The sequence below is a fragment of the Carlito syrichta genome, unplaced genomic scaffold (genome assembly GCF_000164805.1).
Source record: "Carlito syrichta isolate Samal-C Ts95f unplaced genomic scaffold, Tarsius_syrichta-2.0.1 Scaffold309703, whole genome shotgun sequence".
NCBI classification, from domain to species: domain Eukaryota; kingdom Metazoa; phylum Chordata; class Mammalia; order Primates; family Tarsiidae; genus Carlito; species Carlito syrichta.
Window position 1 is genome coordinate 56,433 of NW_007253799.1, and position 14,356 is coordinate 70,788.

The following is a 14,356-nucleotide window of genomic DNA, read 5'->3' on the forward strand; positions in this document are numbered from 1 at the left end:
GCCCCAACTGGACTCCTCCTTTTACAATTACGAGCCCCGTGCCAGAGCCAGGGCTGGTGTCTTGCCGGGAATGGAAAGATGGAGAAGAGGAAAATTCGCGCCAAACGGCGTGGCCCCGCCTCCAGGCTGTCGCTTCCTTACGTTACCAACCAGCACGCCCCGATCCGCCCCGCCCACCCAAGAGGGTCCGTGACGTATTTCCGCCAACGTGCAGCGGCCACCATCGACGCAGTTCAAGAAAGAAGTTCCTTACACTGCAGTGTTTCCGGTTTCAAGATGGTCGCTTAAGTTGTTTAGTGAGATTTCTTCCACCTTTTTCCATCCCTCTTGGGTGTTTTTTGTTTTGTTTTGTTTTGTTTGTTTTAATGACCTGGAAGTGACGCATTAGAAGACTCGACGGAAGTAGAACTGAAGACGTTCTAAAATGGCTAACCGTACAGTGAAAGATGCGCACAGCATCCACGGCACCAACCCTCAGTATCTGGTGGAGAAGATCATTCGAACGCGCATCTATGAGTCCAAGTACTGGAAAGAGGAGTGCTTTGGACTTACGGGTAAGCGGAATCGCGCGGACCCTCTCTTGGCCTCCCTGTGGCTCATTTCTCCTGACCGAGGGCGGCTAGGACTGGCGACTGGCTCCTAAAAGTGGCACTGGAGAGGGGTATGTCATTCATTCAGAAAGATTTGAGTGCCTACTGTGTGTTTAGTCTTGTGTTGAGCACTGGTGACACAGATGAATCAGATAGGGCCTTATTCTGAAGGTTGTCTCAGTCGGGTTGCAAACAGTGTTAAGCTCAGGGACACAGATATACCTTCTTGTCATGGCTTCTTGAAGGTCTTTAAGAAACGTTAACATGACCAAAAACAAATTTGTGATCTTACCATACTTAAATCTGGGCCAGTTCCAGTATTTCTAGATCGGAGTCTAATATAAATATGAATTCTTCAGAAAGGTAGTCTTCCGATCTCTATTTGAATTGTAACCTTAAATCCATGCCCTGCAGCACTCTGGCTGTGGACCTTCAGCAAGCTACTACCTTTCTTAACCCTCATTTTCCTTACCTGGAAGTAAGAACAGTATTAGAACTTTCTTTATGACTTGTAAAGATTAAATGAGATAATATGAGGTGTTTAGCCGAGATTCTAGCATATAATAAACCTTTAGTGTACATTAGATACTATCGTTATTATTAATGCACATTTGTTCTCCTAATATTAAACTGTTAATGAGTATTTAGGAGCACCAAACCTTGAACTAACTCTTTACTTCCAACCAGAAAGAGCTTAGCCGTAATATATCTGAAATGTTATTCTATTTTTTTTTTTTTAGCTGAACTTGTAGTGGATAAAGCCATGGAGTTAAGGTTTGTGGGTGGCGTCTATGGTGGCAACATAAAACCAACTCCTTTTCTGTGTTTAACCTTGAAGATGCTTCAAATTCAGCCCGAGAAGGATATCATTGTAGAGTTTATAAAAAATGAAGATTTCAAGTGAGTGCAATGTTGACTAGCTAATATAAGAGCTCCAGTTTTGATGATTCAGAATTGGGCTTTGATAAAGAGGTGTGAGTACAATAAGGTGGTAATTAAGAGATGTTAGATCTTGGTTCATGTTCAGACTCTATTGTTCATTAACTGTGACCTTGAAGAAATGACTTACTTTCCTAATCTGTAAAAAGAGGACAACCTACTCATAGGATTGATGAACTGACGTGAGAGTTAAAGAAGATAATGCATGTAAATCTTTCTTTTTTTTTCTTTTTTTTTTTTTTTGAGTTGGAGTCTCACTCTGTTGCCCAGACTGGAGTGCAGTGGCACACTCATGGCCACCACAGCCTCAACCTGCTAGGCTCAGGTGATCCTTCCGCCTCACCCTTTCAAGTAGCTGGAACTAAGGCATATGCCACAGGCCCAGCTACTTTTTTTTGATTTATTGTAGAGGTGAGGTCTTGCCAAGTTGCCCAAGCTGGTCTCGAACCCCTGGGCTCCCAAATTGCTGGGATTATAGATGTGAGCCACCACACCCTGCCACATGGAAATCTTTCCACACAGGAATGTTTACCATGCAACAGGCCCTATAGCATGGCAAATATCTAAAAAATGTCAGCTGTTGAATTGTACCCCCACATCTTTAAAATAATATAAATAAATAAATTTTTTAAAACTGTCAGATGCTCTTAATAGTTTATTATCCATTCTCAAGGAGCTCACAGACAAGTACAGGAGACAGATATGATAATAGCTTATTATGTGCCATACTCTGTTCTGAGGGTTTTACATATAATTCATTTAACCTTCACAACAGTCTTCTAACCTTATTATCCCTATTTTACAGGGGAGGAAACTGAGGCATAGAGGGATTAAGTAATTTGCCCAAGGTCAAACAGCTAATGAGTGGCAAATCAGGCTTCAGCATCCATGTTGTTTGCCATACTATTCTACTTCTCATTTACTGTATAAAAAAACTATTGAGTTCCAAATGCCTACTGGTTACCTAAATGGGGATCTGAGTAAATAGTTAGATGTAGGAGAAAGGAAAAAGGAAGGAATATTGCAAAACAATAACAGCTAGAAAATACTTAACTTTTGTTAGGCACTTACTATGTGTTATATGCTATACTTAGGACTTTAATTGAATTTCTTTTTTTTGAGTTGGAGTCTCACTCTGTCACCCAGGCTGAAGTGCAGTGGCACACTCACAGCCACCTCAGCCTCGACCTGCTGGGCTCAGGTGATCCTTCTGCCTCAGCCTTCCAAGTAACTAGAACTACAGGCATATGCCACCATGCCCAGCTATTTTTTGATTTATTATAGAGACAAGGTCTCACCCAATTGCTCAGGCTGGAACCCCTGGGGCTCAGGCAGTCCTCTCACCTCAGCCTCCCAAAGTGTTGGGATTATAGTCTTGAGCCACCTTGCCCAAACAAATTGAATTTCTTATTTGATATACCAAGCCAGTAAACTAGGTAGCACCGTTTCCATTTTACAAGGATTGAGAAAACAACTTGACCAGTGGTATCACACAGTCAATAAATTGTAGAATTAGAATTCAAGCCCACATGACTTTTTTTCCCCTAAAACCAGCATTCATGTCTAGGTGTACTTGTATTGTTATTAAATATATCTTATGTCCTCTGTTGCTAAATTCAGTATCTCATTTGATTCTTAGAATAATCGCGTGAGGTGAATTGTTTTTATTCTAGTTTTACTGATGATATATTTGAAAGCTGAGCAACAGGTATGAAGTTCCTATGGCCATAAGTGGTAGAGTAGGAACTTGAACTCAGGTCTCCATATTTTAGCTATCTTTCCTCTGTTTCCTGCTACCTGCAAAACTGCACCTTTTTACGTGCCAAAGAGAAAAAAAAAGTACATGCTTATCCACTACTGTCATTAGAAAAAGCAGTTGTGAAACTCAGGAACTTCCAGATGGCCCGTTGTTTCACTGTCATCTGTCTACCAGGTATGTCCGCATGTTGGGGGCACTTTACATGAGGTTGACAGGCACTGCAATTGACTGCTACAAATACTTGGAGCCTTTGTACAACGACTATCGAAAAATCAAGAGCCAGAACCGAAATGGGGGTGAGTATGGTGCAAGGTCTCTGGACTGTCTTTTTTAAGCCTGTTTTCATTTCACTGATACCCTTACCCATCCACTGTCACATACACTGTGAATGCTCCTCTTCATCTACGTTGTCTTCACACAGGTTCTCCCATTTCCTTCATGGTGACTATTCAGTCTGAGTAATAGCTTCATGTGGTCTCACACAGTCTACCCCTGTCTGCTTCTCTTTTCTAATGCATCATACATTAATCCTTGTCATCACGTAACCCTTTACGTATGCTCCCAAAAGAGCCAAAACCAAAATGGCTTAGCCATAAAACCCTTCCAGAAAAAGTTGGTTTTCCATGTTACATCTTCTTGGTTCTTTCTACTGGCCTCCTAGCACTGTACTTCATACTGCAGTGTATGGACTAAGTGTGCTCATAATTATAGGAATCTCACCAAAAAATAAAAAGTGTATCTAAGAGGGGAGCTCCATACCTTTTACAAACAGAACACTTTATGTGCTAAAAAGGGATTCAGGGTGATGCCATCAAAACCTTTTCCCACTTAATGTCAAAACAAAGGATAGTAACATTTGCCTTTCCTCTGTACATACATCATTAAACAGTAGAAGATTAAGAATTTGGTATTATACTTTAAATATTGACTTATTAATTCATTCATTGAATAAATACATATTAAGTGCCAATGATATGCTATGTACTATGCTAAGTACCAGAAATAACATGGTGAACAAGGTGGACTTGGTCATGGCCATCATGAAGTCACCTATTTATGATGATATAATGTTAAACTAAGACAGAATTTCACAACATATTGCCATTTTGGGTCAGATTATTCTTTGTTTAGGGGTTGGCCTATGCATTGGTAAGATGTTTAGCAGTATCTCTGACCTCTACCCACTAGATATGGAAGTAGCACACTCTTTCTAGGTACAGGGGATGGGGGCATGCAAAATCGCCCAGGGTTGAGAGTTACTGAAGTAAGGTAATGTTTACCATGGAAGATCTAAATAGCTATTATTTCATGTGCCATGTAAGATATGTGTTCTATATTCAGAAACATTGTGGGTTCATATGTTATCTTTTGGCTATCTAAATCTGTTACTTCCAGTTTGTTTGGACTAATGATTTTTTTTTTCTTTCAGAATTTGAATTGATGCATGTAGATGAGTTTATTGATGAACTACTGCACAGTGAGAGAGTCTGTGATATCATTCTGCCCCGGCTACAGGTAAGAAAGTTCTCTTATCAGAGTCACCCTGCACAGGCAGACAAATGCACATACACATTAAGACACTGAAACCCATGGATCTTAGGGGTCCCCTTAATAAATAGTCTTCTTGTCTGTGAGAAAGATAGTGAATTGGGAGTGAGAGAAAAATGAGTTAAGTATTTGAAGGGTAGAGCTTTAAAAGTGAATATTAAAACAAGAAAACTTTCAGCTGGGCACAGTGGCTCATACCTGTAATCTCAGTACTTGGGGAGGCCAAAGCAAGAGGATTGCTTGAGTCTAGAAGTTCAAGGTAAGCCTGGGAAACATAGCGAGACCATGTCTAATGAGTCAGGTATGGTGGTGTATGCCTGTAGTCCCAGCTACTGGGGAGGCTGAGGTAGGATGATCATTTGAGCCCAGGAGTTCGAGGTTACAGTGAGATATGTTTGTGCCACTGCATTCCAGCCTTAGTGACGGAACAAGACCCTGTCTCCTAAAAAAAAAAAAAGAAAAGAAAAATTTCTTCTTTAGAGTAGTATATCAAGGATATTGTAGGTTGAGTAGGAGTTTTTAAACTTCATGAACAGTTTCTTTCAAATTGGTCTTCATGTAAAAAGCCAGGATATGAAACAGATAAAGAAGGCCAAGAGTGGGAGACTGAGTGCAGATTCCTTAAATTTCCCCTTTCTCATCCTGCTTTCCTTCTGTAGTGATAAATGATTATCTATGAGGTACCTCTTCAGTAATGGATTTTATGATTTTAAAACTACTGTTACAAAACACAAAGGGAAAATAGACATGGTAGGTAATCTGAAGAGAAAGAGTCCATATTGGCTAAAGAGAGAGATGACCAAACAGGAAATTAGCATATTTAAGTTTCTGTGTTATTACAGCTGACTGGCTGTGGAATCTGCTCTTAATTCCCCTATCTATGAAATGGGGAAATCAGACTATCTTAGTGGTCTTTAAACTTCCCTGTGTGGCTGTTTCATGGATACTGAGAGGAGTAAGTAGACATAGCCCCACATATTCCAACCAGGTAGTTCCTTTTTCCTCTAGGCTATATATTGTGCTTGAGCAGTGAGATTTCGGTTGAACAAAGACCTTTTCTTTTAAATGGCTTTAAAGTATAAGATTTGATAAGTTTTGACATATGTAAACACTCTTTACACTATCAGTCAAGATAGTAAATCATTCTCTCCCTCCCTTCTTCCTCATCTCCAAGCAATTGTTGATGTGTTATCTGTTACAATAGATTAATTTGCATTTTGCAATTATACACTACATATTCTTTTTTGTCTTTTTTCACGTGGCATAATTATTTAGAGATTCATCCATGTTGTTGCTGGTTTATTCCATTTTGTTGCTGAGTAGTATTCCATTGTATGGATATACTACCATTTGTTTATCCATTCGTTTATGCAGAACTGTGGGATTCAAGGTCAATATACAAGAATCAGTTATATTTCTATACACTAGCATTAAACAATTGAAATTTGAAATTTTATTCATAAAGATACCATTTAAAACAATGTAAAGATACCATTTAAAACAGTGTTAACGTCAGGTGTAGTGGCTCACACTTGTAATCCCAGCACTTTGGAAGGAGGAGGCGAGAAGATTGCCTGAGCCCACAGGCTCCAGACCAGCCTGGGCAACGTCATGAGATCTCATCTCTACAATAAATAAAAATTAGTCAGGCGTGGTGGTGTGCGCCTGTAGTTCCAGCTACTTGGGAGGCTGTGGTGGAAGGATTGTCTGAGCCTAGCAGGTCAAGACTGAGGTGGTTGTGAGTGTGCCACCGCACTCTAACCTGGGCAACAGAGTGAGACTCTGACTCACAAAAACAATAAATAGATAAAACAGCATTAAAAAATATAAAATAATGAAGGATAATTCTGTCAAAAGATATGTAAGACTTATACATTTTAAACTGTAAAACATAGCATTACTGAGAGAAATGAAAGAAGACCTAAATAATGGAGAGATACTGTGTTGATATATTTTATACCATGGCTTAAGATGTTAGTTTGCCATAATTAATATGTAGGTTCAGTGTAATCCCAATCAGAATCATAATAGACTTTCTGTAGAACTTGACAAGCTGATTCTAATTACATGAAAATGCAAGGGACCTAGAATATCCAAAAAACTTTGAAAAAAAAAAAAAAAGTAGGCTGGGCTTGGTGGCTCAGCCTGTAATCCCAGTGCTTTGGGAGGCCGAGGTGAGTGGATTGCCTGAGCCCGCGGGTTCGAGACCCACCTGGGCAACTTGGCGAGACCTCATCTCTACAATAAATCAAAAAATTAATCGGGCGTGGTAGCGCGCACCTGTAGTTCCAGCTACTAGGAAGGCTGAGGCGGAAGGATTGCTGGAACCCAGCACGTCGAGGCTGTGGTGGCCGTGAGCAGCCACTGCACTCTAGTGTGGGCAACAGAGTGACTCCAACTCAAAAAAAAGAAAAAAAAAAGTAGGAGGATAAACACTGCCTGATTCTAAGGCTTACTATAAAGCTGTAGTAACTAAGATATATTATATTGTCATGAAGGAGACAAATGGATCAATTGAAGAAAATGAAGGAACCAGAAAAAAACCAACATAAGTGGTCATTTAGTTTTCTGCAGTGATAACAAGGCACTAACATTGAGAAAGGATGATCTTTTCCACAGATGGTGCTAGAACAATCAAACAACCATATGAAAACAATGAATATGCACCCTTAGCTCACACCATATATAAAAAATTAACTTGATGAGGATCATAAACAATATAAAATATACAAGCAAAAACTATTAAATTTAAGAAAACATAGGTAAAAATCTTAAAGATCTTTGACAAAATTTTTTGTAATATTATACACAAAAACATGAATTTTTTAAATTAATAGACTTTTATAAAAATTTTAAACTCCTTATTTTCAAAAGATACTATTACAAAAATAAAAAGGCAAGCCGTAGACTCGAAGAATATATTTGCACAACATATATAACAAAGGTCTTAAATCTGGAATATATGAAGAGGAGCTAGATGCAGTGGCTCACACCTGTAATCCCAGAGCTTTGGGAGGCTGGTGCAGGATGATCATTTGAGGCCAAGAGTTCAAGACTAGCCTGGGTAACATAATGAGATTCTGTCTTTACAGAAAAATAATTTTAAAAAATTAGCTGCATGTGGTGGTGCCTACCTGTAGTCTCAGCTACTTGGGAGGCAGAAGGATCATGTGAGCCCAGAGATTGAGGCTACAGTGAGCTATGATCCCACCATGTCACTACAGCCTAGTTGACAAGCAAGACCCTGTCTTTTAAAAAAATATGTGTGTGTATACATATGTATACATATGCATATGAAGGATTTGAGATAATAACAAGACACCCCAATGGGAAAATGAGCAAAATACCCTAACACCCACTTCACCAGAGATAGCACATGAAAAGATGCTTAACCTCATTGATCATTAGGGAAATGCAAATTAAAACCATAGAGAGAAATATAGTACATACCTGTTGGAATGTCTAAAATTAAAGACTGACTATATCAAGTGTTAGCAAGGATTTGGAGAAACTTCAAATCTCCTCCATATACTACTGCTTTACTTGTAGTGGCTAGAAACTGGAAATAATACAAATTTCCATCAACATGTTGTTGGACAGACAAATTGTGGTATATCCATACAATGGAAAGCCACACAACAGTAAAAATGAACTATCGATACACAGCAACATGAATGAATTGTAAAATAATTATGCTGAGTGATAAAAACAAAAAAATACATACTGTATAATTCTATGTATATAAAGTTTTAGTAAATGTAAAATACAGTGACAAAAAGGTCATTTAGCCAGGCATGGTGGTTCATGCCTGTAATCCCAGAACTTTGGGAGGCAGAGGTGAGAGGATTGCCTGAATCCAGGGGTTCAACACCAGCCTGAGTAACTTGGTGAGACCTCGTCTCTACAATAAATTTAAAAAATTAGCTGAGCATGTTGGTATGTGTCTGTAGTTCCAGCTACTTGGAAGGCTGAGGTGGAAGGATCACCTGAGCCCAGCAGGTTGAGGATGCAGTGGTTGTGAGTGTGCCACTGCACTCCAGCCTGGGCGACACAATGAGACTCCAGTACAAAAAAAAAGATCATTGATTGCCTGGTTACAGGGTGAAGGAGGGGGAAGGAGAGATTACAAAGGGGCATAAATAAACTTTAGATAGGATGGATAAATTCATTATGTTGATGTGCTAATAATTTGGTGTATTTATTGTTTTGGTTTTTTGTTTTGTTTTGTTTTTTGAGCTGGGGCCTCACTGTCACCCAGGCTGGAGTGCAGTGGTAAGATCATGGTTTACCCCAGCCACAGCCTCCTGATTAGCTGGAACTACAGTTGCACGCTACCATACCCAGCTTATTTTTGATATTTTGTAGAGATGAAGTCTTGCTGTATTACTTAGTCTTGAACTCCTGGGTTCAAGCAATCCTTTTGCCTTAGCCTTCCAAATGCTGGGATTACAGGCATGAGCCACCATGCCTGGCAATGTGCTAATGGCTTTACAGTTGTATTTAATGCATGTTAACACATGAAATTGTTTATCAATCATAACTCTACAAACTGTAAAAGGATATTATGAAAATTACTTGAATAGATGCAGACTAAAAGGACTTTGGCTCTTCCAGCTCTACTGTTCTGATTCTATTTCTGTATAGGTTAGAATTGGTAATGATTACTAAAGGGTCCCAGAGACAGTTTGCAGAGGGGGATGAGAGCTAAGTCTTAGCAACCACAGAAATCTCAGCTGGTTGGGGGGTGGTGTCCACTACTCCAGGTTTCCTTTTTGTTTTAGGTGGGGTCTCACTCTCTCCCAGCCTGGAGTGCAGTGGCACAGATCTCAGCAGCCTCGACTTGGGCTCAGGCCATCCTTCTGCTTCAGCCTCCCAAATAGCTAGGACTACAAGTGTGTGCCACCTTGCCTGGCTGATTTTTAAATTTTTTTTGTAGAGATGGGGTCTCACTGTGTTGCCCAGGCTTATCTCAAACTCCTGGGCTCAAGCGATCCTCCTACCTCAGCTCCGAGTAGCTAGGACTACAAATGCATGCCACTGTGCCTAGCCATTTGACAGTTCTGAAGTCATCTTTGACTCTCAGGTCTTACCTTTGTCTCTCAGGTCCTTGGTCACTCAAATACACATTGCTAAACCATATCCCCGATGAAAGTGGACACAGGATATGGATTGTTTGTTTATATCCTGTGCCCAGTTCAAAAATGAATCTCAACAGCTCCCTGGATCTTGAGAAAGATTTGATACTACTCCAGGGCTGGGCCTCTTCTGATAGAACTGCCAGCCAGCATTGTTTCAGCCGTGAACTTTCTAGCCCTTGGATTTTCTGTATGTATGAAGTCCTAGTTTTTTGTTCTAAGCTATTCCTGTAATGATTGATATTCCAATGACTTTAGAATATAAGATCACAGGAAATAGAGACAATAGAAAATGAAGGCGTTCCCTCCACTTTGTATTTATGTTTATAGGGAAACTTAAAAGAGCGTACAGATTCCAGTAAGTATATTGATCACCTAACGAAAATCTTGAACTGTCTTTGAAATTAAGGTGCCCCAGCTGTTGCTCCTTGGCTCTTTTGTCAATCCCAGGAGGCCCATGTTGTGGTTGCAGAACATGGCAACAACCCCTAACTCTCATTATGTTCTCTGTAGAAACGTTATGTGCTAGAGGAAGCTGAGCAGCTGGAGCCTCGAGTTAGTGCTCTAGAAGAAGACATGGATGACGTGGAATCCAGTGAAGAGGAAGAAGAGGAGGATGAAAAGGTCAAGTACCTGAAAATTTAAGGGTTGTGGGAGAGATAGTTATAGAGGATGTGAATGGTCTTTGTTTTTTTAGGCTTTAATTTTTAGCTCTCTTTAACCAAAAAAAAACACCCACAGTATTTTCTCATTATCTCTGCTCTGCCAGTAACTAGTGGTATAATCTTGTGCGAGTTACTAACCTTAGTTTTTTTCTCTGTGAAGCAAAATTGATACTTTTCTCTCAAGACTGTTATGAGAATTAAATAAGATGATATACATAAAGTCCTTAGAGCATAGTATTGGCACATTCTAATAAATGATAGTTCCTAAAATAAATATTTGGAGAAACTAACACTTTTCACAATTGCACCTATCTTAAGAAATATACCTAGTTTGGAGGGGGGAAGTCTATAGTCATTTTCTGTCAGTACTAACTATAATGTGAAAAATTAAAAACAACCAAGCTGCCCAGTTGTGTCAGGAAGCAGTCAGATAAACTTTTATAACAATTAAAATAGACTATTAGGCAGCCATTAAAATTATTCTCAAAAGCATATGGTACTGTGGAAAATGTTTACATTAAGTTTAAATAGATCTAAAACATTTGTAAATAAAATAAGTAACACTATGCATAGAAAATGGCTGTAAGGAAATACAATAAGAAATGTAACTGGGAGTTGATTTCTATGTCTGGAGTGAAGTAGGGATCTAATTTTTTGCCCCTGAATGTGGCTAACTGGTGGTCTCTATTTTATTTCTTAATTCCATCCTTTTCCCACTGATCTGCATTGCCCCTTTGTCATAATTCAAAGCTTTGTGTGTGTGTATGGGTCTATTTCTGGTATTTCTTCTACAGGTCATTTTGTCTATTCATGTGCAAGTACCACATGGTCCTAATTACATAGCATCATAATAAGTTTTAATATTTAGAAGGGAAGTGCCTCTCTTTGTAGTCAAATTACTGTGTTTTAAGTCACTTGGAGATGGACTTTGGACAGGATGGGGAGAGAAGTATACTCAGTGTTCCTAGGTGGTTCTTTACAAGCCTATGCCCATTAATGATGCAGCTATCTCTTGTTTCCAGTTGGAAAGAGTGCCATCACCTGATCACCGCAGAAGAAGTTACCGAGATTTGGACAAGCCCCGCCGTTCTCCCACTCTGCGCTACAGGAGGAGTAGGAGCCGGTCGCCCAGAAGGTAAGGCCTTGAGTCACTGGTCTTTTCCAGGGAGACTGAGCACTGTTGCCTAGAAGTTTGGATTTCAGAGAAGGAAAAATGCCAGGCTATGGAGCCTATTTGCCCCATATATTAGTTATCTATTACTGCAAAACAACCATCCATGAAACTTCATTGGCAGACAGCAGTACTGTTTAGTTCAGTCAGTGATTTAGGTAGGGCTGATAGGCAGTTTTGTTTTTTTTTTAAAGTATAAACTATGTTTACTCACCTGTTCATGATCACCAGTCTGTTGGCTGGTATTGAATAACCTTAGCTAGGATGATGAGGGAATCTCATCTCTTCTTGTCTCATTCTCCATCAGCCTAAGTTGGGCATGTTCTTATGGCAGTGGCAGAACTCAAGAGCAAACAAACCCTATCATGCAATATGTGCTTATGTCACATTTGCATATATCCCATTGGCCAAAGCAGGTCATGTGGCCAATCCCAAGTTTATAGTGGGAGGGTGCTTCAAAGGACGTGGATACAAACAAGGATATAGGATAAGAATTGGAACCATTTTTCCAATCTATAATATCCAGTTCACCAACCTAGGCTCTTCTATTCCTCTATTTTCTTTTTAGGCGGAGTCGATCTCCCAAAAGGAGAAGGTAGGTATTCATTCGTTATATAGACTAGGATTCTGGGGAGGGGGCGATAGTGTGTATACATTGCCAGCCAGATTTGGTGGTCTGAGCACTCTTTTCTACAGCCCCTCCCCCCGCCGAGAAAGGCATCGGAGCAAGAGTCCAAGGCGTCACCGCAGCAGATCCCGAGATCGACGGCACAGATCTCGCTCCAAGTCACCAGGTAGATCATCTGGGCTTTTTGCCATAGGTTGCCTTAACAAAGAAATGTAAGAAGAGCAGCTAGCCTCCTACAGTAGAGTGCCTGACTATACTACTGCCTAGCAGAAAAGGGAATGGGCATAGAATTTAGTTTGAAAATTAGGGTTCACAGCTTGATTCTCACAAACTTTATTGACATGATGATGACCTCCATTTTTTTTCATCTGAAATTACATGATTGAGATCTAACAAAGCAGGGGTAAAAACCCAATGTGATTGTGAAGTTAGCCACAAGACATTAATGTATATGAACTGGTTGCATTACTGCTTTCCTCTCCCATCCCACACCAATTCAGAGGTGCTAATAAGAGCTGTCTCCAGCATAGGGAAAAAAATTAAGCCAATGGGAAGAATTAGGGGACGTGAGAATGACAGTTTAAGAGTAGGAGGATAGAATCTTATCCACTGGCCTTTTCTTGTCCAGGTCACCACCGTAGTCATAGACACAGGAGCCACTCAAAATCTCCTGAAAGGTATGAATTGACCTCTGTTTCAAATTAAGAATTTAAATCTTTATTCAGAAGTGAAAAGTCCCACTTAAGCTAAGTTGGACCTAAAATTTTGTTTTGATGGGGATATTAGGAATTCTCTTCATTATAAGACAATATAGGTCTTTTGCTTTAAGAATTGCTGAAATTATATGTTTTTTGTTGTTTTTCTTTGTAGTGTAGGATTGTGGCTTTGAATAACAGATAGTCTCTGGAGACTTGGGGTTTAGTCCCAACTTTTAAGACTTAACAGTGGAGTGAACTTGGACAAGTCACTTTCACTCGATAAGCTCTTGTTAGAAACCCCTACATACCATATACTGTTGGGTTCACTCTTAACCTCTCAGAAGTTGTTTCTTCAATGGTAAATTTGGGATAGTAATAACTGACTCAAGAATGTTGCTCTGAGACAAAAAACAAACACCAAGTACATTTAATGAATATTGGATGTCAGCTCTATCCCTTTTAGTGTCAGCCCATCATAGTCTTTTCTCAAAAGTCCATGCCCAGCTCCTTAATGTAATAATTTGTGTTGCCATTTCAGGTCTAAGAAAAGCCACAAGAAGAGTCGGAGAGGGAATGAGTAATGGACTCAGTTTTGTTTTAATCCAAAATGGCCTCCTCTGTATATGGGGTATCTGTCTATGTGGAAGAATTAAGATTCCATGGGCAGCTGTAAGATTATTTTAGGTTTTTTATCAAGTTTCTCCACTTTTTTTTTTTAATGAAAGTGGTGCTGAGTTTTGTATCTCTTTTTGAAATGTAACCAACATCTTTGAGGGATAAAGATGTTTCCCAAGGTCAGTTTTTGACCCAGCCAACCTTGACTATTCAGACTTATCAGGGTAGAAAGGATTTGGAGGTTGGGGATATGAATGACAAGGAAAGGATGTGGCCACCTCATGACCCTTTCCCATTTTGGTATTAAACTTGACAAACTTGTTTCCCAAAAAAAAAAAAAAAAAAAAAGATGCAAAAGTAAAGACAGGCTAATTGTATCTGACAAGAAGTTGGCCCAAGGAGTTAAAAATTATCAAGAAGAGTTTCTGAACTGAAGAGTTACAACCACTGTCATTAGTAGTGCTGTTGGGCCGGGCACAGTGGCTCATGCCTGCAATCCCAGTACTTTGGGAGGCTGTAGCAGGAGGATCACTTGGGCCTAGGAGTTTGAGACCAGCTTAGGCAGTATAGTGAGACCCTTTCTCCTGACATGGTGGTGTGCGCCTGTA

General features: G+C 39.8%; 1 protein-coding gene across 1 annotated transcript; it reads left to right on the top strand.

Moving 5' to 3' along the window:
- The first annotated feature begins 253 nt into the window (after positions 1 to 253).
- Positions 254 to 14,096, top strand: PRPF38A (pre-mRNA processing factor 38A). The gene is made up of 10 exons (XM_008067550.2): positions 254 to 554; positions 1,331 to 1,490; positions 3,463 to 3,584; positions 4,718 to 4,803; positions 10,485 to 10,595; positions 11,659 to 11,771; positions 12,376 to 12,402; positions 12,504 to 12,601; positions 13,064 to 13,112; positions 13,672 to 14,096. The coding sequence occupies exons 1-10, from the start codon at positions 425 to 427 to the stop codon at positions 13,712 to 13,714; spliced, it is 939 nt and encodes a 312-aa protein (XP_008065741.1). The 5' UTR covers positions 254 to 424; the 3' UTR covers positions 13,715 to 14,096.
- Positions 14,097 to 14,356: the final 260 nt, after the last annotated feature.